Source organism: Stegodyphus dumicola, chromosome 3 (genome assembly GCF_044657685.1).
Source record: "Stegodyphus dumicola isolate Sdum_Otavi_A_Nest chromosome 3, ASM4465768v1".
Taxonomy (NCBI): domain Eukaryota; kingdom Metazoa; phylum Arthropoda; class Arachnida; order Araneae; family Eresidae; genus Stegodyphus; species Stegodyphus dumicola.
The window spans coordinates 93,102,116-93,126,819 of record NC_140770.1 but is presented as its reverse complement, the minus strand read 5'-3'; the positions used below and the strand labels follow the sequence as shown (position 1 = coordinate 93,126,819).

The following is a 24,704-nucleotide window of genomic DNA, read 5'->3' as shown; positions in this document are numbered from 1 at the left end:
GAGATTTTTTTATATCTGCAGTTACAGCAAAGCACTAGGACTTCAGTAGTGTAAGTTTCATCATTATTCAGTGATTATTTAATTAATTTTCTAAGTATTACTGTTCCGGCTTGTGTTCCTGACCGTTGTTACTTTAACACAGTAACGCGGTTACCCGACCCTCCTTCCTTCTACTGATAAGAAAAAGGAACTTTAGCATTCTCCCCTCCTCTCAGTCTCGGACACAGGCAGCGCAGGGGTGCGCTTGTAATCGAATACTACTCTAAATCCACCCCTTCCAAACAAGAAGGAAAAGATTGTCAACCGCCATCTTTGGCCACATAAGAGTAGTAATCATCTTACGACTGTCAGTGTATTTGATTTTTTTTTTAATTAGTACTACACATCATTCGTGCCAAGTGCGTATTTGCATTCAGCTCAAGCAGTATTTTCCTCTATTAGTACTACAGTGAAATTCCTCATCAAGTTCATATCTGTGAAAGTGTGTGCATTGCTTAATGCAATTTCTCATCCAAGTTCATATCTGTGAAAGTGTGTGCATTGCTTATTTTGAAAGAGATTTTAACGCTTACGAAGTATTTACCTCTTACATACCCCAGTCCGAACTAGTGCTATAGCACATACTCAATATATGTAAAGAAGATTTTTGAAATTTCACCAAACATCTCCTTATTCATTATTAATACCGGAAGTTTGTGCATCGTGTTCTCGCAGTACGGTACATACTTTATCGGCAGTGTATGCGATTTGATTGTACATCTCCTCATTCAAGTTTAATGCTACGAAAAGCTCCAGTATTAATCATATTATTCAGTGCTTTGATATAGTGCGTGTGAATATTATTCAGTACTTACTTAGTGCAGTGAAAAGTGCGTGTATTGTGCTCAAGTATTCATCTTTGCTTCATCAAGCGCGTAATTTTTATTCAGTGCTTACCGTGAGTGTGTGCATACGCTATTGCTCTTTCTTTTTCTTTTTTTTTTTAAATCTTTTCTTCCATAGTGCTACAGCGCAAACTCAATATTTGTGCAAGATAATTTATTTGTGAGATATCTTCATTCATCTCCTAATCAAATTTTCAGTGCTGTGAAAGTATAGTGTTTTTGCAGGTATCTCATCTTATAGTGCTATAGTGCATACTTTACTGTCAGTTTATGTGATTTGATTGCGCATCTTCTCCTTCGAATTTAGTCCTAGAAAGTGTGTGCATCATGTTCTAATAGTCATTTTGTTATTATTCAGTGCTGTGTAATAGTGTGCGGGATTATCAGTCTGTGCTTACTTAGAACTGTTTAGTATATAAGGTTAAAGTGTGTGCGTCACATTTTATATAAAACAAATATATATATATATATATATTTTCCTCTTTTAGTGCTACAGCCCATACTCAATATACAAGAAAGTCTATTAGCTTATGAGGTTTCATTATACATCACCTCATCCTCTTTAGTGCCGTGAAAGTGCACACATTGTGTTCTCACAACTATCTAATCTATTATTGCTACGGTACATGCATAGTACTCTAGCCCAAGTGCATGCGATCTGATCGTGCATCTTCTCATTCAAGTTTAGCGTCGTGAAGTGTGTTCATTGTGTTCCGCTACCTTTCCTTACAGTGCTATCGCGTAAACTGAGTATTCCTGGAATATTGCAGGTGCACGTGTATCGATCATTCATCTCATCATTCGTTTTTTTATGCTCTGAAAGTATCTTCATTGTGTTCTCTTACTTACTATGCCTTCGGATACTCCCTCATCACCAGCCGGCACGGAGCATAATATTCAACATTCTTCCCCTGCTGTTAAAGGGGCTAATAGCACATCGACACCTAACTCCAGGTTGGAAACAATTAACCACATCTCCAGTTATTCATCTTACAAGCAAAGGAATCTCGCAGACTAAACGCTTCTGAAAGAAAGCAATTTACATCTTTTGTGAACACCGTTCGCATAACGTTAACGGAACAAGAGGTTTATCTCGCCCAGCTACAGGGACAAGTCTTGGCTCTGCAACAACAGCAACTCGCATACAGTTTACAGCCATCTCACGAGAATCCTCAACATTCCGAGTCTTATCAAGCAGTGGAATCTTCAGCCCCAGAAGAACAGTCCACAAAAGAATATTCCTTCACTGAGGTGACACGAAAGAAGCGGAAAACTTCTCCACCTTCAAGATCTTCTCCAGTTCTATCGGAGCACGTTCTATTATTAAGGTCAAAGAACTCCACACGGACACCCGAAGGGATTAAAGCTCAACTTTCGGCAGATTTGAAACCCTCCCAGCTAGGGATCACTTTAGTGCAGATTCGGCCGACAAGGTCCAGAGAGCTTCTCATCCGGTGTCGAGAAAAAGCTCACCTGCTACGCCTGAAACAGGCAATCGAGGACAGGCCAGCACTACTAGAGACACTTGAATTTCGGGAGCCCAAGCCAAGAAGGGAAAGTGTAATTATTTTTGGAGTACCTGAGAATCTAGGAAAAGAAGATCTAACAGCAGCACTTGTAGACCAACTGCCCAATTTCAATCCCAGTGCTTTTCAAATACGAGCAAGCCGTTCCGGGCAAAGCGGAAGGAAAAGCTGGGTGATAGACATAGACCCTAAGTCAGCAGAACACCTAGTTAAGCTAGGCCGTCTTTTAGTGGGTTTTGAGTCTTGTCCTCTCCGTCCGTACATTAGGATCATACGCTGTTACAACTGCCAGGAGTTCGGTCACTATAGCAGGAACTGTAAAAACGCTCCAGTTTGCGCGAAGTGTGGTAACAGCCACCCGACGCAGGAGTGTAGCTCGGAAAAAGTGAGTTGCACTAATTGCTGCAGTAGTAATTCTGAAAAGGGGACCTCTTTCAGCACAGATCACCCAGCTACTTCAAGTTCCTGCCCAGTGTATGGAGCCCATTTCGAGAGTCTGAGAAGGACCACTGCAAAGAACTAAACCAAGATGACACTAAACAAACATATAGCAGGTCTTCGATTTTTACAGTGTAACTTGCAGAAGTGCTATGCAGCAACCATAAATACGCTGCAAGTAATGACACATACTGCTGCCAATGTCGGAATCTTCCAAGAGCCATACGTTCACAACGGAGTGATTCCTGGTGTTCCAACACACAGCAGAACGTTTCTCTCAAAGAATCAGCTAGCTGCGATTATTTACAGTGGCCCTCTCTCCCCTCTCCTAATGAAAATCACAGAGCATACAGTCTCCATCAGACTAGACACTAGTAATTGCAGCATTGATATTATTGCTGTGTATCTACCCCCGAGCGAAGATATTACCTCTCTATTAGAGGAACTTAATTCTAACCTTCTAACTGGGGCATCACACTGTATCATAGCAGGAGACTTTAACGCCACCAGTCAACTATGGGGTGCTGACTCGGAGAACCGAAGGGAATTGCGGTACTCGAATTCTTGGACAGTAAGCATTTCATTGTCATCAACGCTCAGGACTCACCGCCTACCTTTGAAACATCTAGAGCTCGAGGGTGGCCAGATCTAACAATATCAACTCCCAATACAACTCCGTACATACAAGATTGGACAGTGAGTGACCTGTCGTCACTCAGTGATCACAAAATTATTACTTACAGGCTGGATACTCCTATAGACTACATAATAAAGAAAAGATTCAAAACGGCATTTGGAGGACATTCCGTTTTACGGGAACACATTCGAGCGCACGTAGAGAAATTTATCAAAGATTTCAACAACTGCCAGGACAGAAACTCCTTAGATAATCTCTACGACTTACTAGTTACAAAAATAGTGCAAGCCGCCCACAAATCATATCGTTTGAAATCTGTAAAGGCAAGACACTCGATATCCTGGTGGTCACCAGAGCTTAACACAGAGAGGAGCAGAGTTCGAGCACTTCGCAGAAAAGCACAATCCACGGTAGATCCATATCTACGGCAACTCAAAATGATAACATACAATAAAGCCAGAGCTTTATATAAAAGAAAAATTAAAGAGGCCAAGTTAATCTCATGGAGAACTTACTGTAGTAATGTCACTAAAGCCTTTGGACCTACTCAAAAGATAACATGTAACAAGGTGTTTCGTCCTACGACCCTTTCGCCTATGGTGAATAGCACTGCCTCATCCAACATCGAAGTAATCAGTGAGATCATAAATGCAGTTTTTCCTGATGATGATGAAGAGGATTTCTTAGAGGAGCAAGAGGAAGCGAGAAAAACCTACAGTATGAAATTTCGCCAAGTTACCAGAAGAGACGAACTCCCTCCTACGCAAATGGAAGTGGATAACATCAAACGTACTCTGGCACCCAAAAAAGCTCCAGGTCCGGATGGAATTGATAATATCATCATTAGAGAGATACACCGGGAATTCCCAAAACTATTCCTTGCGGTCATTTAAGCTTGCTGGAAACATCAGTACTTTCCTAAAAATATGAAGTTGGCAGAAGTGGCGTTATTCCTAAAATCAGGCAAAACTCCGGCAGAACCTACACCTTACAGGCCAGTCTGTCTACTGCCAGCGCTCGGTAAGGTATTGGAAAGAGTAATTCTTTACAGATTGGACTTCTTCCTGCAAAGGAACAACGCCCTGCATCCCAACCAATATGGATTCCGAATGGGCAACTCAACTGAACATGCCATAAAAGACTTAATGGCCACTACCAAACAGAACAAGGATAACAATTTGCACTCACTGGCAATAGCCATTGACATCAAGGGAGCCTTTGACTCCCTTTGGTGGCCAGACGTAATAAATTTGCTGCACAACATGGCGTGCCCAACAGCCATTATTACCATCCTTCGCTCGTACCTTCAAGATCGAAGTGTACAAGTAACATCAGACAGCGGCATTTATGTCAAAAATGTCTTTAGAGGATGCCCACAGGGGTCATGCCTTGGACCAACACTGTGGAATATAGTAGCAAACTCGGCATTTCGTCAGTTTGAGAGCGTAGAATACGCTCGAATCATAGCCTATGCGGACGATTTTATGCTAGTTGTGGCAGGAAGGAGTAACCTCGAAATGAGATCTCAATACTGTCTTGATCTGTTCTCCCAATGGGCCAGAGCACATAAGCTTCAGATTTCGACAGAGAAAACTAAAGCTTTGCTCATAGGACGCAGCAGGCAGCTAAGACGCAACCCAAGCATTAAACTCCATGGGATACCGGTAAAATGTTTCCCCCAATTGAAATATCTTGGGCTATTACTCGACAACAGACTTTCTTGGATGCCACATGTCAGGAATCTTAAGACTCGAATTAGCATCCTAAGAAACAACATGAGACGCATGACTTCACATAAATGGGCTATCTCATCTAAGCTACTAAAAATTTGGCATAGAACCATTACAGAAAGAGTAATAACTTATGGAGCAGCAATCTGGGGTGGTGAACTTACCTCTCATATGAAAAGATCCCTGCTCTCTATTCAGAGACAGCAGCTACTTCAAGTATGCAGGGTCTACCGTACCACGTCAACACTAGCCCTACAACAACTAGCAGGAATTCCTCCCTTAGATTTGATAGTAGAAAGGGAGGCAGCTATCGTAAGGGTTAGCAGGCTGGGTCAAACTTCAACACTCTGGGGTCATAGTTATCACCACTCGGACTACGAGGAGCAAAACAACTGCAATAACTTTCATCCAGCAGCTTTTAATCTCTCTGACGGTATCAGTATAAACGACCAACCAATTCAGAGGTACAGTAATAATCTTTTCACAGATGGCTCCAAAACTGAGAACGGCACGGGCAGCGCCTTCTGTAGACTAGAAAATGGAGTTGTAACATTCGAGTGGAAAAGGAAATTAGGCTTGAATAACTCGGTATACCAAGCAGAGCTTCTAGCTATCAGTGCTGCAATTAGATATGCGAACACATGTCAACAGGAGAAATTCTCCATACTCAGTGATTCGGCATCAAGTCTGACGGCTATCGCAAGTCAAAACAGCCGGAGTCCATTGGTATACAGAATTCAGAAACAGCTTCTGACAATGCCTATTTCGCAAAGACCCACTTTAAAATGGGTTCCCGCTCACACAAGGATTCAAGGCAATGAAGCCGCTGACCTACTGGCCAAGCAGGCAGCCAACTGTACGGATATATTAGAAAGACCAACTAAACTTCCTTGGTCTCATATTAAGCGAACAACTTTGACAAGTCTTCTACAAAATTGGCAAAGTAGATGGACAGAGGCAGAGGTAGGACGAAGGACATTTCGCTTACTGCCAAAAGTTAACATGGAAATAAAGACCCACTGTGCTAGCCTAACACAGTTCTTGACAGGTCATGGACCATTCCCAGTATACCTGAACAGATTCAGACTTAGGGATACTCCTTTCTGCGAATGCGGAGAGGAAGGCGACACGGACCATTATTACTTCCATTGTGTACATACAAGAACCTGGCACTTGAAGAAACCAGCGGACTGTGCCTGGGCAATGTGGACGACTAACACACTCAAAAACAGAATAGCCCTTGATAAAATAGAGAAAATCTCAGAACACTGCCTAAGCAGAAACAACCGTGGATAATATTATAATGTTTCAAAAGTTCAGAACTTAAAGCAGATAACCAGAATAACGCTTAGTGCCTTGCAGTTAACAATATGTAAAAACTATTATTAGTTTATAATATTCAACCTTGTTACTCTGGAGTCTTTCCCGCCGTCATGGTATATAATTCCGTTTGGTTCATGTCCGTGGTCGGAAGCCATCATAGCGGTGCACTCACTCACTCACTCACCCTAATAAGGAAGTCCATGATACGAACGGTAATAAATCCATGATAGGAACGATATTTTTTAATATGATCTTAAAAAATCTAGGCGATTTAATGGCTTTGTATAATGCTCCGAGTTAATGACATCGTGTGCAAAATATGAACATATTTTACTGCCAGTTACTACATTAATATTTAACACCCTGCAGATCATTTAAATAGTTGTATAAAATTTAAATGAAATCAGTAATATTGTTGCAAAATGTCGGTGAGATAGCTGAACAGCGGGCTTAAAGTTGCCAGAAATTGGCAGAGAACGGCAAAGTTTGCAGATTTGGCGCAAAATCACCCATTTGGTGATATTTGGCAACAAAGTTGGCGATGTGCCAAAGACGGAGCGAGAACATTCTAGAATGCATTCTTAGCGATTTTCTTGGGAATATGCTCGAAGGTAGGTTAAAGCTATATATACCCTGCCTGTCCTGGGAGAAAATAGTGTCTTGAGTTTAGAGGTTAGCTTCAGAGCGATCGACCGAGTCGAGAGCTGTACTTCAGTGCTTTTCCGTGAAACTGTCTTCTCCGTTATAGCCTGAAGGCTGTGTTGCTAAGTGTTTCAGCATGTTTGTCGTAGTTTTTTGACGAGTGTAAACGCGTCTTTCCAACTGTTTTGTGTAATAGTGCTTACTGGCGAATAAATTGTATTTTGATTCTCCATCAATTATTATCATCAATTACTCAAAATCCACGAACCCGTAGAACGTTAACAATAGTTTTACCTCTTATTTAAGGTACTTTTTTAATGATGCATGATAACTAATGCATGATACTTAATAAAGTCTATTTTATTTTGAAATATAACTATTACATTAATATAAATAATAAAAGTGTCAGTTTCTATTTAATGTCTTTCCCACTGCTTATGAAAAGAAATATTAATATTTTAGGTATTTTAAGAAGCTGTTTTTAGGTTATAGATAGTGTTTAGAAATAACCTGTTGAACCGAGTATCATTTAAATTAAATAACATATTATTTATATACAAAAGGGAACGCAACATATTAGGAACATTACGAAAAAAGTGCTGTAAAATTAACGCTTTTCTTTTATATTTCTTTTTGTCTGTAATTTTACAGTAACGTTTGGGAATATTAAATATAGAGATGAAACTGTATAGTATGATATAAAATGCAACGTGTGACATCTTTGTTGAAATGTAACACAGAATCTTTTTGCAGTTCGCTTTTACGATATCTCTCCTGACTTGCATAAATTATGGAACACCGGCCGTGAAGAGAACTGCAATAGTGAATGAACTCAGGTAAATGACATAACTTTATTAAAAACAAAAGAAAGAACTAAAATTATAATTAACTCTTATGCAAACAATAACTTTGCACAATAAGGAAAATAAGAATATCAGCATTCTCATAAATTTTCCTGATATTACGCCTAATATTTAAAAGCTGACTTATGCAACTTTACCCTTCCGTCGTCTTTACTCACTGTTCTCAAAAGACTCCGGCCTTAATATTGCAAGAAAAAGAGGACTCTACATTACGATCATTAGGCTTATCATCACTTACGCCTCCTCGGCCATAGCGAGTGCCAAAGATTTTGATACTCAAAAACTACAAGTTTGCAGAATAAGATTCTGCGGAAGTTTACTAATGCCCCATTTTTCATAAGGAACGAAAACTTGCATAAGAACTTGAAAATTGAGTATATAAAAGCCTATCTTATATAGTTAAATAATAGTTTTTTAGAAAAGCGACCGTAAGTAAGACTGTTAATTACGACAGCATCCTGCACTATGAAGTCATCAAGGAGGATAAGCATTTTTAGTGTTTACTTATATTCTTAATATTATTGTTATATATACTTATTTGTTAATATATGTTTTGCATTTCCCATCTTCTCTTCTGACGAGTTCCCACGGTAGACGTCAGCCACTCACAAGCCAGCATCAACTAACAATATAGTATTTATGGCCTTTAATGTGTTTTTGCCAAAGAAGAAATTACTCGCTTTGGAAAATAGCTTCAATGCATTGCCCATATTTTTACGAATATGTTCAGAAGTAACATGCCATATTCCATATGACTAAGAAAAAGTTATTACCAAAATATCACTTTTGGAAATATTAATTTACTTCTCCTGACCGCCGCCTCGCCCAGCTTGACGCGCCATCTCAAGTATACAGTTCTTGTTTGTGTTTATACTACCTTACAAAAGGTGCCTTTTTTCATCTCTCCATTTATTTTCATCGCACCGCGGAGAAACATCAGTCAAACTTCAATCTATGCCTCCACAAGGGACTCCTTGATTCTTCGAGAAGTAGAAGTATTTCTTTGGTAAACCCAGAATAACACAGTACATCGCAGTTACCCTAAGATGCCTGCTGACAGAATTCAGTTTATTTGTGATTAGTGTATTGATTTCACAATTTGTAAATATATTGAAGAACGTCTCGCCTTTTTTTCTGGCAATTTATTCTTGCTGCCATGTCGCCATTAATATTTGTTGCAGGTTAGTAATGAGATGGATTATTTATCGCTGCTGTGTTTTGAGGAATTTCTTTTGCAAAGAAGCAAATTATGAATTTGAGCTTAATAGATACTATCCTTTTTGTAAATACCATAAATGGTTACCCTCCTGTAGGTAGAAAGGAAGAAATGAAATTGAATTTGTCATTTGACATGTATTTTTATGTAAAACTGCCGCTACATTTAAAAGGGCATGAAGTGTTTTATTGGAGGTTTTATCCCCTTCAGGTGCTTTTCTTGGAGAAAGACTTCTACATTTTTATCTTAATTTCATATGAAGCGTGTTCCAATTTTTTTTAATAGGTGATTAATTATAGCTTGCATTTGATCCTTCATGTTCTGATCTTCGGATTGCACTTCAAAGTTCTTGAAAATAATATAAGCTTTATGGAATATATTTAATTGTATAATGCATGTATTAATTTTTCTTCAGCTGTTAATGATAATGCTTTGATCTTAGCAGGTAAATTATTTCATAATTATGTATTCCGGTACATTTAATAAAGAAAGACAAAAGGCTGAACCTTTTTCAAGGATTATTAACAAAAAAAAAATTTCAATGGAACTTTTTATGACCTAAATGTATTTTTTAGTATGAGTATGCTGATGAATTATTTACTATTAAATATTATTATTTCAATAAATGTTAATTTTTGCATCAAACTGTATAATGACTACCTTATCTACTTTGCGTATTATTGCAGTATTAGATTTTATAAACACCACCCATATCTTATCAGTACTATTTTTTTTTTTAATTAAAGTTTTAAGAGATTTTGAAATTACAATAAACCACAACGTGAAAATTTAACCGCGAATTGTTATTACCATTACCTTCTTAAATTATCTACTTTTTTTATTTTGCAGCTCAGCTACAAGAGGAAACTTCATAGTAATCATATTATTTCTGTCCACTTGGATGTGTGGAGTTTTTGCCGTTGTGGATCTAGGTTTCGATGCAGACGAAATACCGGCTTTTAACCCCATCTTTCAAATACTCAACTCTTGTCTGGTAACTTTCCTTTTTTTTGGTGCCATCCTTGATGTCTACGAACTAATTTATATTTAGCGTATAGTTTTTATAGCACACTTTTGGAAATGACAGAAATTGTTCGAATCAAAGCATGAATTTGAAAGAACAGAAACTGGGAAATAATAGTTCTAAATATGTAAGATTAGCCCTCTTCCATTCTAACTTTTTCCTCTCAAGATTAAGTTACGAATATTATTTATTATTAATTCCATAAATAAGAAAAACCTAACTAATTAAAACTCATTAAATAATCTAAGACAAATTCAAAACCAGATCAAAGTTTTAATAATATCTGTAATTCAGGTTAGCTTCTCTTGATCAAGGCAAGGTTAATAGCTAATTGCAATCAAATCCCAACTAGTTAAAAAACATGCGTCATTCTTTCGGACATTCAAACCAAGAAACTACCTAGTGCCTAATTAAAACTCTCATCATTCTTATGGCTACAAGCAAAAATATTTAGTTCTAACTTTCATATCTTTATTGGTGTGGATAAATCTACAATGACTCATTAAATAATCTAAGTAGATGCTAAGTTAACAGTAGAATGCAAGCAGAATTTGCTACATTCAGCTTCAAGCTAACTGTTAGGTGCTGTCAGTTACAGATTTTATACCCTTAAAGGACTTGAGTTCTAAAATTAAAATTAATACTTTTCTGGAGTACATTGGTGTGCAAAAATTAAGGACGAAGTCGAAAAATTAGCATATCAGCTGAACGAAGAGGCAGAGCGGACAGAAAGACCAATCAGGAGATTAAGTAAGGTGATGTACGGTAGCACATGCGCAGATATGCAGGTAGACGTAATGGGGGAGTGTCTGAGTAGTATAAAGCATGTTGTCGGTGTAAGATCAGTATTTCTGGCAAAGAGATTGCACGCCGTATAGCAGTTAAAATCACACCGAGTTGCTGCCTCAGCGAGAAATGGCGAATAATCAATCTGTTAGACGACATCTGGATGCTTTTACCCGAGGTCGAATCATTGGGAAGTTGGAGGAAGGCCGCAGTGTGACAAGTGTGGCTGCAGAGTTCGGAATTGCTCACAGCATCGTTTCACGACTTTGGAGACAATTTCAAACTACAGGAACAGCTATCCGGGGGTTTAGTAGTGGTCGTCCACGAGGAACCGCACCCGCAGATGACCGGTATATTGCCTTACAGGCCAGAAGAAACAGGTGGCAGACAGCGGCAGAAATCGCTAGACACACGACACAGGCAACTGGACGACCGATATCGCGTTTTACCGTGGCCAGAAGACTGCACGGTGGTGGTCTGTTTGCACGACGCCCTGTACGGTGTGTACCTCTAACGCCTGCCCATCGGAAAAGGCGTTCTCTGTGGTGCCGGGAACACCGGAATTGGAGAGACAATGAATGGGGACGAGTACTCTTTACAGATGAGAGCAGATTCAGTCTGAGTAGCGATTCTCATCGCATACTCATCTGGAGAGAGCGGGAAAGCCGCAATCATCCCTCGAACATCATTGAAAGGGACAGGTATGGAGGTGGCGATGGTGTCGTTTGGGGAGGCATCATGCTTGGTAGTCGTACAGACCTTCACATCTTCGACGCAGGTTCAGTCAACAGGACCCGTTATTGTAACGAGATTCTTTTTCCATATGTGCGTCTTTTTAGAGACGCTATGGGTCCGCAGTTCCTTTTCATGGACGACAATGCACCATGTCATCGCACAGTAGCTGCCGAACAGCTCTTAGAGATGAACGTATGGATTGGCCGACACGATCTCCGGATCTCAATCCCATCGAGCATCTATGAGATTTTCTATGCAGACACTTGGCAGCTCGTACCTTACCACCAGTAACGATTCCGGAGCTTCGATTGGCGCTGCAAGACGAATGGGCAGCAATGCCTCAACGACTCATTGACACCCTCATTCTCAGCATGGGCAGACGCTGTGAAACCTGCCTAGCAGTCAGGGGAGATCATATCCCCTATTAAAGACCGGATGTTTCTTGCTGGACAGCCATCACAGGGATGTTTCCGCCTTCAGTCGCATTGCGCTCCATGCTACTTTTTCAATAAAGCTTCTTTTTATCCCTCTGATTTCTCTTTTAGTAAGTGTTGCTTACATTACTCATGTCCTTACGTATTGGGGATGTTACGGTATTAAATGCGTTAATTTGGAAAGCTTTTGTACAAAGTTATATTGAAAAAACCGTCTCGTCCTTAATTTTTGCACACCAGTGTAGATTGCATCGGAATTTCAGCAGGACAAAGCATACAAAAATTTAATTAGTACTGCACTTTAAAAAATCTTATAAATAAGTAAAAACGCTTCCTTTATACTTAAAACGTTGTATTCTTTATTTTAAATTCAATCAACTCAAACTTTCCAACTCAACATGAATTCTACAGTGACAAAAAACTGCCAGATAAAGAAACAAAGTTAAAACTTTTGAGAAAGTCTAAAGTTCACACGGTTAATCAATGAAGTTTAAAGAATAAATAATTCCACAATAAATCTAATTATTAAAAGTATCTTAAATTGTATGTTAAAAGATCTTTAAACAAAAATTTGTATAGCTAAAATATTTTGCAACTTTATGAAAGGAAATTATAATTTTTCAGAATATGTAACAAAATTATGGAAATATTGACAAATTTATTATTAAAACATGCATTAGTTTATATTTGTAGTAGCTGTTATGTCATAGATATTTTTAAATAATACAATATAATTATGTTGATAAATTTTTGAAGCTTTAAAATTTAACTCATGATTATTCTGTTCGTGACATTCAAAATAAATTCCTTAAACGAAATTCATTACCATGCATCATTTAAATTACTAGATAATAATTCAGAAGTCAAACAACAAAAATCAGCGTTATATTTACAAAGTTTTCACAGGACTAGTTTCGATGGTTTTACCGAACCACCATCTTCAGCTGCAAAGATAGGAAATAATGATTAGATAAGATAAGAAAGCCTGGACAAGAATAAGCAAGTGGCGCCATCTGTTGGTAAAACCAGAACTAAAACATAATTTCTTTAAAGGCCGAAGGCAAATTTGGATTGGAATTAGGATCGTTAACTAGAACAGAAAGATTTTTATGAATGTGAAATGCCTCTAGAAAATCCAGTTCTCCAATGGAAGATGTTTTTTGAATAATTTTGGCAGCAGAAAAACTGAAAGTGTGGTTTTCGGACCAACAATGTTGAGCAACAGAAGACTTCTGTGTTTCCTTTTTTCTAACATATGCCTCATGTTCCTTGACGCGAAATTTTAAGGCTCTCTTAGTTTGGCCAATGTAAATTAAACCACACTGGCAAGGAATCCTATAAATACCCCAGGAATTCATATCCGGAATGGGGTCCTTGAGTATGGAACTCGGAATTTTATTGATGGGAGAATAAACAACCCGAAAGTTAAATTTCTGCAAAATATGTGCAACTTTATAGCTAATTGATGGAAAGAAGGGAATGACAACAGAATTTTTATAATCTCCTAAAACAAGATTGTGCCTTTTAGTGTGTTGAGATGAGAACTTTTTAACTGCTTGATTAATAATGTTGGGTGGAAAGCCCCTGTCAATAGCTATTGCTTTTAAATACTTTAGTTCTTCATCAAGGGCTAGTTTGGAGGAGCAAACTTGAAGAGCACGGAAAACATAGGAATAAAATGAAGCTAACTTTTGTTTAGTCGGATGACATGATTTAAAGTGTGGTGGAAGGCAAACCGATGAAGGTTTACGGTAAACCGTAGTACTGAAGTTGGATGTGTTACGTGTGACCAGAATGTCGAGAAACGGAAGAGAATTGCAAGTCTCAAGTTCAAAAGTGAACTGAATAGCAGGATCAATAGAATTCATTGTTGAAAGAACTTTATTTAAATCATCTTTATTACCTTCAAACAGAGTAAAAGTATCGTCTACGTAGCGGAACCATGCCGGGAAGTTTAAAGTTCCAAACAATTTTGATTCATAATAATGCATGTAGATATCAGCCAGGATGGGACTGAGGGGGCTTCCCATGGCTAATCCCTCAGTTTGCTTGTAATATTTATTTTGGAAAACAAAATGTGTTTGTTTCAAACAGAGTTGAGTGAGAGAAATTAGCTCATCAATTTCGATGCAAGAGAAATGAAATTCGCGTTTCTAGACATCTTAATGCACCCTCCACTGGGACATTGGTGAATAATGATTTTACATCAAAAGAAACCATGAGTAAATTACTAGGAGAAATGTTTTTAACTTTTTTTTACAAACTCTATTGAATTTTTTATGGTGTAAATGTTATTGTCTAATAGAGTTGAAAATCTAGAAACTAAATATTTAGCTAATGGATACGAGGCAGTACCTAAATTTGATACAATAGGGCGGAAAGGAATACCACTTTTATGAATTTTGGGAAGAGCATATAATCTGGCACAATTCGCAACAGATGGGATAAGTGAATGTTTTAAGTTGGCTGAAATGATTTGCGAAGATTTGATCGCAGTTTTTATTTTTGACAAATCCGAAGGTGAAGGATCTTTAGGGATCGGATTATATGGTCCTTCGTTTAAGAGTTTAGTGACACCATCGATGTAAGTGTTCCTATCCATGACGACTATCTGGCCACCTTTGTCGGCCTTTGAAATAATAATATCCGGGTTAGAATGAATTTCACGCAATGTAGCTCTTTCTCTCGCAGTTAGATTTGGTTTCAAAGGTTTATTATTGAATTTCACATTATGAGCGATAAGATGCCTAATCATTTCTTTCTGTGAATCTGAAACTTTACTGAACTTGAAAGCTTTTTCGATAGGAGCTAAAATCTTTGGAATCAAGGGTTTACAGGTTTGTGAGAAGTTAAAATTATATTTTAGAATTCTCTCTTGTTCTTCTGTAAGACTAACATTAGAAATATTAACTATTGGCTTGATGTTTACAATGGGAAGATTTTTTGAACTACTTGAACTGGAAGATTGTAAAAGAAGTTTTTCGAATTTAACTGCAAGGGTGTTTTTATGACGGTTAACTGCATTCTCCGTTCTAGACCAAGACTTTTGTTCAAGGGCAGTGAATTTTGGATATGATTTAGCGAGTTCCAGATGAAGCTTATAGAGTTCACGTTCAATTTTGGACAATTGTTGACGTGTATGCCTTATGACGGACCGAAGTAAGGCAAGCTTGCAATTTAACAGAATTCTTGAAACGCGACTCGAAGGTTTCTGATTAGATTTATAGAGTTCACGTTCAATTTTGGACAATTGTTGACGTGTATCCCTTATGACGGACCGAAGTAATCAAAAACCTTCGAGTCGCGTTTCAAGAATTCTGTTAAATTGCAAGCTTGCCTTACTTCGGTCCGTCATAAGGGATACACGTCAACAATTGTCCAAAATTGAACGTGAACTCTATAAGCTTCATCTGGAACTCGCTAAATCATATCCAAAATTCACTGCCCTTGAACAAAAGTCTTGGTCTAGAACGGAGAATGCAGTTAACCGTCATAAAAACACCCTTGCAGTTAAATTCGAAAAACTTCTTTTACAATCTTCCAGTTCAAGTAGTTCAAAAAATCTTCCCATTGTAAACATCAAGCCAATAGTTAATATTTCTAATGTTAGTCTTACAGAAGAACAAGAGAGAATTCTAAAATATAATTTTAACTTCTCACAAACCTGTAAACCCTTGATTCCAAAGATTTTAGCTCCTATCGAAAAAGCTTTCAAGTTCAGTAAAGTTTCAGATTCACAGAAAGAAATGATTAGGCATCTTATCGCTCATAATGTGAAATTCAATAATAAACCTTTGAAACCAAATCTAACTGCGAGAGAAAGAGCTACATTGCGTGAAATTCATTCTAACCCGGATATTATTATTTCAAAGGCCGACAAAGGTGGCCAGATAGTCGTCATGGATAGGAACACTTACATCGATGGTGTCACTAAACTCTTAAACGAAGGACCATATAATCCGATCCCTAAAGATCCTTCACCTTCGGATTTGTCAAAAATAAAAACTGCGATCAAATCTTCGCAAATCATTTCAGCCAACTTAAAACATTCACTTATCCCATCTGTTGCGAATTGTGCCAGATTATATGCTCTTCCCAAAATTCATAAAAGTGGTATTCCTTTCCGCCCTATTGTATCAAATTTAGGTACTGCCTCGTATCCATTAGCTAAATATTTAGTTTCTAGATTTTCAACTCTATTAGACAATAACATTTACACCATAAAAAATTCAATAGAGTTTGTAAAAAAAAGTTAAAAACATTTCTCCTAGTAATTTACTCATGGTTTCTTTTGATGTAAAATCATTATTCACCAATGTCCCAGTGGAGGGTGCATTAAGATGTCTAGAAACGCGAATTTCATTTCTCTTGCATCGAAATTGATGAGCTAATTTCTCTCACTCAACTCTGTTTGAAACAAACACATTTTGTTTTCCAAAATAAATATTACAAGCAAACTGAGGGATTAGCCATGGGAAGCCCCCTCAGTCCCATCTTGGCTGATATCTACATGCATTATTATGAATCAAAATTGTTTGGAACTTTAAACTTCCCGGCATGGTTCCGCTACGTAGACGATACTTTTACTCTGTTTGAAGGTAATAAAGATGATTTAAATAAAGTTCTTTCAACAATGAATTCTATTGATCCTGCTATTCAGTTCACTTTTGAACTTGAGACTTGCAATTCTCTTCCGTTTCTCGACATTCTGGTCACACGTAACACATCCAACTTCAGTACTACGGTTTACCGTAAACCTTCATCGGTTTGCCTTCCACCACACTTTAAATCATGTCATCCGACTAAACAAAAGTTAGCTTCATTTTATTCCTATGTTTTCCGTGCTCTTCAAGTTTGCTCCTCCAAACTAGCCCTTGATGAAGAACTAAAGTATTTAAAGCAATAGCTATTGACAGGGGCTTTCCACCCAACATTATTAATCAAGCAGTTAAAAAGTTCTCATCTCAACACACTAAAAGGCACAATCTTGTTTTAGGAGATTATAAAAATTCTGTTGTCATTCCCTTCTTTCCATCAATTAGCTATAAAGTTGCACATATTTTGCAGAAATTTAACTTTCGGGTTGTTTATTCTCCCATCAATAAAATTCCGAGTTCCATACTCAAGGACCCCATTCCGGATATGAATTCCTGGGGTATTTATAGGATTCCTTGCCAGTGTGGTTTAATTTACATTGGCCAAACTAAGAGAGCCTTAAAATTTCGCGTCAAGGAACATGAGGCATATGTTAGAAAAAAGGAAACACAGAAGTCTTCTGTTGCTCAACATTGTTGGTCCGAAAACCACACTTTCAGTTTTTCTGCTGCCAAAATTATTCAAAAAACATCTTCCATTGGAGAACTGGATTTTCTAGAGGCATTTCACATTCATAAAAATCTTTCTGTTCTAGTTAACGATCCTAATTCCAATCCAAATTTGCCTTCGGCCTTTAAAGAAATTATATTTTAGTTCTGGTTTTACCAACAGATGGCGCCACTTGCTTATTCTTGTCCAGGCTTTCTTATCTTATCTAATCATTATTTCCTATCTTGTTCATTTGCGGTTTTTCAGCTGAAGATGGTGGTTCGGTAAAACCATCGAAACTAGTCCTGTGAAAACTTTGTAAATATAACGCTGATTTTTGTTGTTTGACTTCTGAATTAGTATTTATTCGGCGTGTTATTGTGTCTTAATTACTAGATAATGTAAATTCAGGCACCATTTTATACTGCTCTATTCATCCAATTCTTGTCCGACCTAGATATAACGAATATAATCCTATGGCGGACGTAATTTAATTGTCTATGCATTAATTGAATAAAGCCTAAATTTTCTTATCATAATGTCATTCTTTAATCCCTCAGGGAATATTCATAGTTGTGATAATTGGCCTGGCATCAAAGCATTTCCGACACTGTCTTTGCCATTCGAAAAAGAATCAAACGGAAACAAAGGTGAGATTTTGTTATTAAAATATAACACATTTTTAATAAACTAAAAATTTCAGTTTTGAAATTATTAGCCCAAAAGTTCTATTAGTCTCAAAACATAATTTTGCGCTGATTCCCTTTAAATTCGTCCAATATTAATGCATTGTTTCATTTTTCATTCGAATCTCCTGAGATTTGGCAAAATGAAAAATCTTTCATATTTAATCTGTCTGTTACTGATTAATAAACTGAAACATTTAAAGGATTATACGCAGTTCTTAATTATACTGTTTTCTTTACTTTTTAATCGAAATGATTTAAATTAGAAAGCATTTAGTTCATGATATCTAATTAAAAACATCAAATATTTTTTTTAGAATTACGTTATCTATTTTTTATCGTTTTTAATATATAGATGATATATAGCATATGGTGCTAATTTAAATTTGTATTTATCTAGAATATAAAACGTTTTGCAATACCGCCTAAGACACCCCCATTGAAATTCTATATTCATAAAAAATATTAACTTTACAAAAGCCCTTTTTATTTGATTCATTTCCCAGAACTGAACTAAATTTCAAATTTCAGAAACAAATCAAATAAGGCAGGGTTTCAAACTACGATAATTTTTGTCATGTGATTACATTTGATAAAAGTATACTAAATTAAAGTTCTTATACGTGCCATTTACGAACAAATCTCCAAAGAATGTGTTGTTTTTTTTTACCTTACTAAACATCATTTATGAGAAGGAAGATTCTTCCTGCAAAATATTATCAAAATTACCTGCATGTAACCACAAGGTAACATACACTTGATAAAAAAGAGGCAGTTTTAGAAATAATAAAATCCTGAGTTTTATTAAATGCAAAACTACGAATTTTAACATACTTTGTAAGGATCTTAAGTTTTACTAACGTTTATTTTATTTTAAATCTTTACTATCACTTCTTATTTTCTACTTCCGGCCAGAATTAAAAGCGTTAACTTATTTATGCAAAATTTGTCTGGCGAACGCCAAGTACTTAAGTTGTGGCTTTTTGCCAAGCGAGAGAGAGGAAGGAGTTAGCCGAAGCAGGCCGCTTACCTTAGAAGTTTTACTCAGTTGCTGGTTGCCTTCCAGGCCAGAGGTTTAATCCTCTTGATAATTTTAAACGTATTGTAGTGTTAACAGTTCTCTGTACTACATACAGTTTCCTGTTAATATAAGGCCAATCTTCCACGTTTATTATTTCAAAGTTAAGTTAGAATTTAGTTATATTTTTATAGTTATATTTTTATATTCTTACGTTTAGACCACAAGTAGTGGGTCTTTGTATTCCGAAGTACGGAAATTATTGTAAAGAGAGAAAAATAAAGGGTTTTGTATACCCTTGTTGTGTATCCTGTCTACTTCCCACAGTTATTGAACATAGCTTTAGTAAGCTCTCTGTTCCGAGTCAGGTCCTTGCATGTTCCCCAAGAAAGTAAGACGGAACATTGAACCTGATAGTGGCGCCCAACGAAGAAGAATAACCATGGCCGAGTTTCAAGAAGAACCTGTGCTGCCTGTAGAAGCGGCTTAGAATCCAGAAATGCCAGCTGCTGCCCTGGAAGGATTTGGTTACATCGTCCAGACCATGCGCGCTTCGATGAAACCAGAAGCAACATTTAATGGAAACTCACCGGTAACCAGTTTTTTGGAAAAATTGGATGACCACTTCATGCTCTACCCCGTGCACGAATTTCAAAAAGTTACCTTAGCTACCAGCGCTTTGAGGGGCCAAGCGCTTAATTGGTTCAAATGTATAGGCAGAAGTCTCTTGGGTCAAGCAGGAAATCCCACCTATACTTACGAAAATTTCAAGACTGCCCTACGAAAAGCCTTCCCTGTCGTAAGGGATCGTGCAAAATTAGAAACGGAACTTTTCAGCATATACCAGAAACGAGTTGAAAATCTCTCAAGCTTTATTTTAAGAAAAATTCACGTCTTCAAACTCTTGTATGGAAACCGTCCGGATCCTGAGATAATTCAAGTGATTTTGCCGAGGTTACTGCCCCAAGTGCAAGACTTTATTGAATTAAGGAATCCGACTACACTGGAAAAGTTATTTGAGCTAGCAATCCAGTTTGAAAGTAGAAGAACGGCGGATATTGAAAGAAGACGCCAATATCAACAGCGAAACCAATTTGGTGCGCCAAGACTACAGCAAACTCAAGCACACGGCTACGGAAGCAAAGCGAATCAGTGGGCAAGGAAACCCGAGCATTCAAAAACAGCCGGCGAACGTCCACAGTTCAATAGCAATCCAGGAAAAAAGTCTCAAGGCCAATGGGAGAAGAAGGAAAGCACGGAAATGAAAAATAATTTAAACTAAAACGGATTTCTGCTGACGGGAGGGTGCGGAAATCCGAAGGCCACGAAAACCCCTCTTCCTACAAGTTAAATACAGTAATGGTGAAAAATTTGACTCTTCCGAAGATTGAAGTGTTGGTGAATAATATCCCAGCCACCGCACTCCTGGATACAGGCGCGCAGTGTTCCTGTGTGGCAGAAGATTTTTTTAGGAAATATTTTCGTAAATATCGTATATATAATTCGGATAATACTACAGTGTTAGCGGCGCAAAGAGAAAGATGTAAGTGTATAGGTAAATTACCGCTGTATGTCCGTATCAAGGACGAACAAGTAAAGGTTATGTTTTTCATAGTAAAGAATCTGCAAGCACATATTATCTTAGAAATAGATTTTCTTTCAGAGGCACAAGCAACACTAGATTTTAATGAAGCGTCCCTTAAGCTGAAAATGAAACCAATTCGAGAAGAAAAGGCTGAACCGCCGATGTTATACCTTGACCACCTGCCTAATGAAGAGCAACGAAGAATTCGACAAGTGGTAAGTGAATTTGCTTCGTTATTTAGTGATATTCCAGGATTTACTCAGGTTACTAACCATAGTATTGACACCGGAGATTCAATGCCAGTTCGCCACAAAGCATACCGGTATGATAAGAATAAGGAAAAAATTATAGAATGGCATATCACCGATATGCTACGTAAAAAGATCATAACGCCCATCTCAAGTAGTTATGCTAGCCCGGTGGTTTTATGTAAGAAAAATAATGACTATCCATTGACACATCCAAAAAGGTGGAGATTCGCGATTGACGACCGTTAATTAGACTCCATAACTAAATATCCGGTATATCCGTTACCTATTATTGAAGAAATTCTAAGGAACATAACATCCACCAAATATATGACGACTTTAAACTTAACGACTGCTTATTTTCAAATAGGGGTTAGGACTGAGGACGTGCCTAAGACTGCTTTTATAACCAAGTCTGGCACTTATGCATTTCTGCGTATGCCGTTTGGCCTTTCAGGGGCACCGGCAACATTTCAGCGATGTATGGACATTGTGTTAAGGCCTGTTCTTGGAAAGTCCACATTTATCTATTTAGACGATATCATTATTACTAGTGATAATCTCGACCAACATGTACAGGATTTAAGACAGGTGTTTTCTTTATTAAATGAGGCCGGTCTAAAAGTTAATGTCGAAAAGTGCAAATTTGCAGCCCCTGAATTAAAATATTTAGGTTACAAAATATCTCAGAAAAGAATCGAGACAGACGAATCAAAAATAATCGCTGTACAAAAGTATCCGACTCCAAACACGGCGAAGAAGCTCTCTTCTTTTCTAGGACATTGTTCATATTATAGGTCCTTTATAAAAGATTTTGCAGCTATTGCTGAACCATTGTTAAAATAAAAAGGAAAAAGGCAAGATTCTCGTGGACGGCCGAAGCCAATAGTGCTTTCGAAAAATTAAAACAAGCATTAACGCAAGCCCCTGTGTTGAAATTTCCTGAAAAGGATGAGAATTTAGAAATTTCAGCGGATGCTTCGGATTATGCGGTAGGAGCGGTACTTTCGCAAAATCAGCAGCCCGTGGCATTTTTTAGCCGAACTTTAAATCAAACACAAAGAAACTATTCCGCGACCGAGAGAGAGGCACTTGCAGTTCTGTTAGCAGTGTAAAAGTTCCTAGTCTATTTTGGAAAGGCGCCAATAACAGTGTACTCTGATCATGCGGCGGTAACTAGATTGTACTCAGGGAAAAACTTATCCCCAAGGTTAATAAGATGGGCACTCAAGCTACAAGAATATAATCTGGGAATCAAGCATACCCCTGGAAAGGAAAATATCGTAGCAGATGCCCTATCCAGAATTAAAATAGATGAAGAAGGTAATACTGTAAAGGTGGCAATGCTCACAGCATGTACAATAAATTCCCGAGAAACTGTAATAACCGAACTGGGTAAGGATCCTGAGTTTGGAAGCATTTATGAGTATTTACAGGATCCTGAAAATTTTAGCCACCAAGATATTGTGGCGATAAGAAATAGGGCGGCCCATTACGAACTAATAGATGGTCTATTATTTTATACAAAAACTACGAATTCCAACAACGAATTTCGACCTGTTATCCCAGCTAGTCTTAGATTAAATATCCTGCAGGAGCTCCATGACAGCCCTTTAGCTTCTCATGCTGGTATTCGAAAAACTATCCAACGCGTAGGCGAGGCAGTCTACTTTCCTGAACTGCAAAAGTTAACAAGGGCGTATGTCCAGTCCTGCCCAACATGTCAAGCAGTTAATTATATTAATTTCCGCCCGGCCGGGTTTCTAAATAGTATTAAATCCGAATTTCCAAATGAAATAATTGGCATCGATTTATTGGGCCCTTTCCCAAAAAGTCAGTTAAATGAATGTCGCTAACTCCTTGTTATGGTTGATCATTTTAGTAAGTGGACCGAAATTGTTCCCTTAAAACGAGCCCCCGCGAAATTAGTTACTGATTCTATTTTAAATAAATATATTTTAAAATACGGGGCGCCCCTAAAAGTTATATCGGATAATGGTCCTCAATTTGTAAGTAATATATTTGAAGACATGTGCCAAAAACTGGGCATACGTCATTTAAAAATGGTCCCGTATCGGCCGCAATCAAATATAGCGGAACGGGTCAATAGAAATATAGTGAAAATTATCCGTAGTTATGTTAAAAATTTTCATAAAAGCTGGGATAACTATGTCAATGAATTTTCTTTCGCCCTTAGGACCGCAAAACATGATACAACGGGCAAAACTCCTGCTGAGTTATTTTTAGGCAGAAAGATTATAACGCCGTTAGATAAATTATTTTATGTGCAACAAAGAGCCCCAGAATTTAAAATGGGTGATATATAAAAACTAATTAAAGAAGCAAAAAAGAACACTGAAGTAGCACAGAGAAAAAAAAAGCTGTATTATGACTTGAAACGACGGGGAGTAACTTATAAAGTAGGGGATGAAGTATTAAAAATTAAGCATTCACTTTCTTCAGCACCAGAAGATAAAACTGCCAATTTTTTTCCACGATTTGAAGGACCATATGTCATAGAAAATATAACTCACGCTGTAGTAGTGTTAAAAGCCAGTGGTGAAACCTGCTCCGCAAACATTGATCAAATCAAACCCTAATATGATCGTAATAAAATGCAAATATTTACAGATCTTTTGCAGGATCCGGCACGGCAGGCACAAGCTCCAGAGGTGGAACAACGACAAGTACAATGGCAAGCCATTAAGAGGCAGGAGCAAGTGAAAAGAAAGTTTCCCCGCGGGAAAATTAAAGGTAACAAGAAAAAGAAGCCGTTCCACCGTCCAGAAAAGAGAGCTCACGAACACCCCCAGAATGAAGAAGGGAGAAGGACGACGTATGCAAAGAGAACCAGGACAAATGATGGCAACTATAACCCGGCTCTAAAACGGAAGATCTACTCATCCGACAGGACTCTCCGCAGCAAATGTCGCCGAACTGCGGAAGGGCCACCAGCGGCGGAGGAAAAGTTACAAGGAAAATTTGAATGGCCAGCAACGAGGTCCAAGCAGGAACGCGAAAGAAGTTTCCCGGTTCCGCCAAGACCAGCTGCCATCAAACGGCCAAGTCCACAGGCAGAGGCGAAAAAGAAGGTATTCAAGGGTGACCGAACTGGAGAAAAAAGAAAGCTTCTAGAGGAAGGCACTGAAGGGCGATCCCGCACACGAAGGAGGATAAATCAAACGAGAATCTACGCTACCTTCCAGGACTGGGCTCAGAAAAGAATGTCCGAATATCACAAAGATAAGTAAAATTTTATGTTACTTTGCAAACTTAAGTTAATCTTTCATTCTTACTGCAAGTGGCAGATTTCAAGAGGTTTTACCTCATGCGAGGTCTACCTTTATCTCCAAAAAGGCGAGAAATGAGTTGTTACCGATTTTGGTATTATGTTTTTCAATTACTCGCGCGTAAAACTAAAGTTGATGTATAATAGCGATGTGTAAATACTTAAATATTGTAAAAGTTATTGTATAAATTTTATTTAAAACATTCTGGCAAGAAAGAAGTTTTAGTCTGAAAGACTTTTTGAAATGTAGTATTTCAATGTAGAAAGAATTGGCACTTGCTTTGAAAAGAATAGAAGTTAACAATGTACTACTAATGTATGTTTTCAAATGCGTAA

The 24,704-nt window shown here is 37.7% G+C and overlaps 1 protein-coding gene across 1 annotated transcript in view; it reads left to right on the top strand.

Moving 5' to 3' along the window:
- The window catches only part of LOC118190481 (uncharacterized), a 113,588-nt gene that overhangs the window by 76,056 nt on the left and 12,828 nt on the right, over positions 1–24,704 (top strand). Inside the window, exons 23-25 of the mRNA XM_085812436.1 lie at positions 7,934–8,016; positions 10,109–10,253; positions 18,103–18,192. Coding sequence (XP_085668562.1) covers positions 7,934–8,016; positions 10,109–10,253; positions 18,103–18,192 — 318 coding nt within the window. The remainder of the gene's footprint in view (positions 1–7,933; positions 8,017–10,108; positions 10,254–18,102; positions 18,193–24,704) is intronic.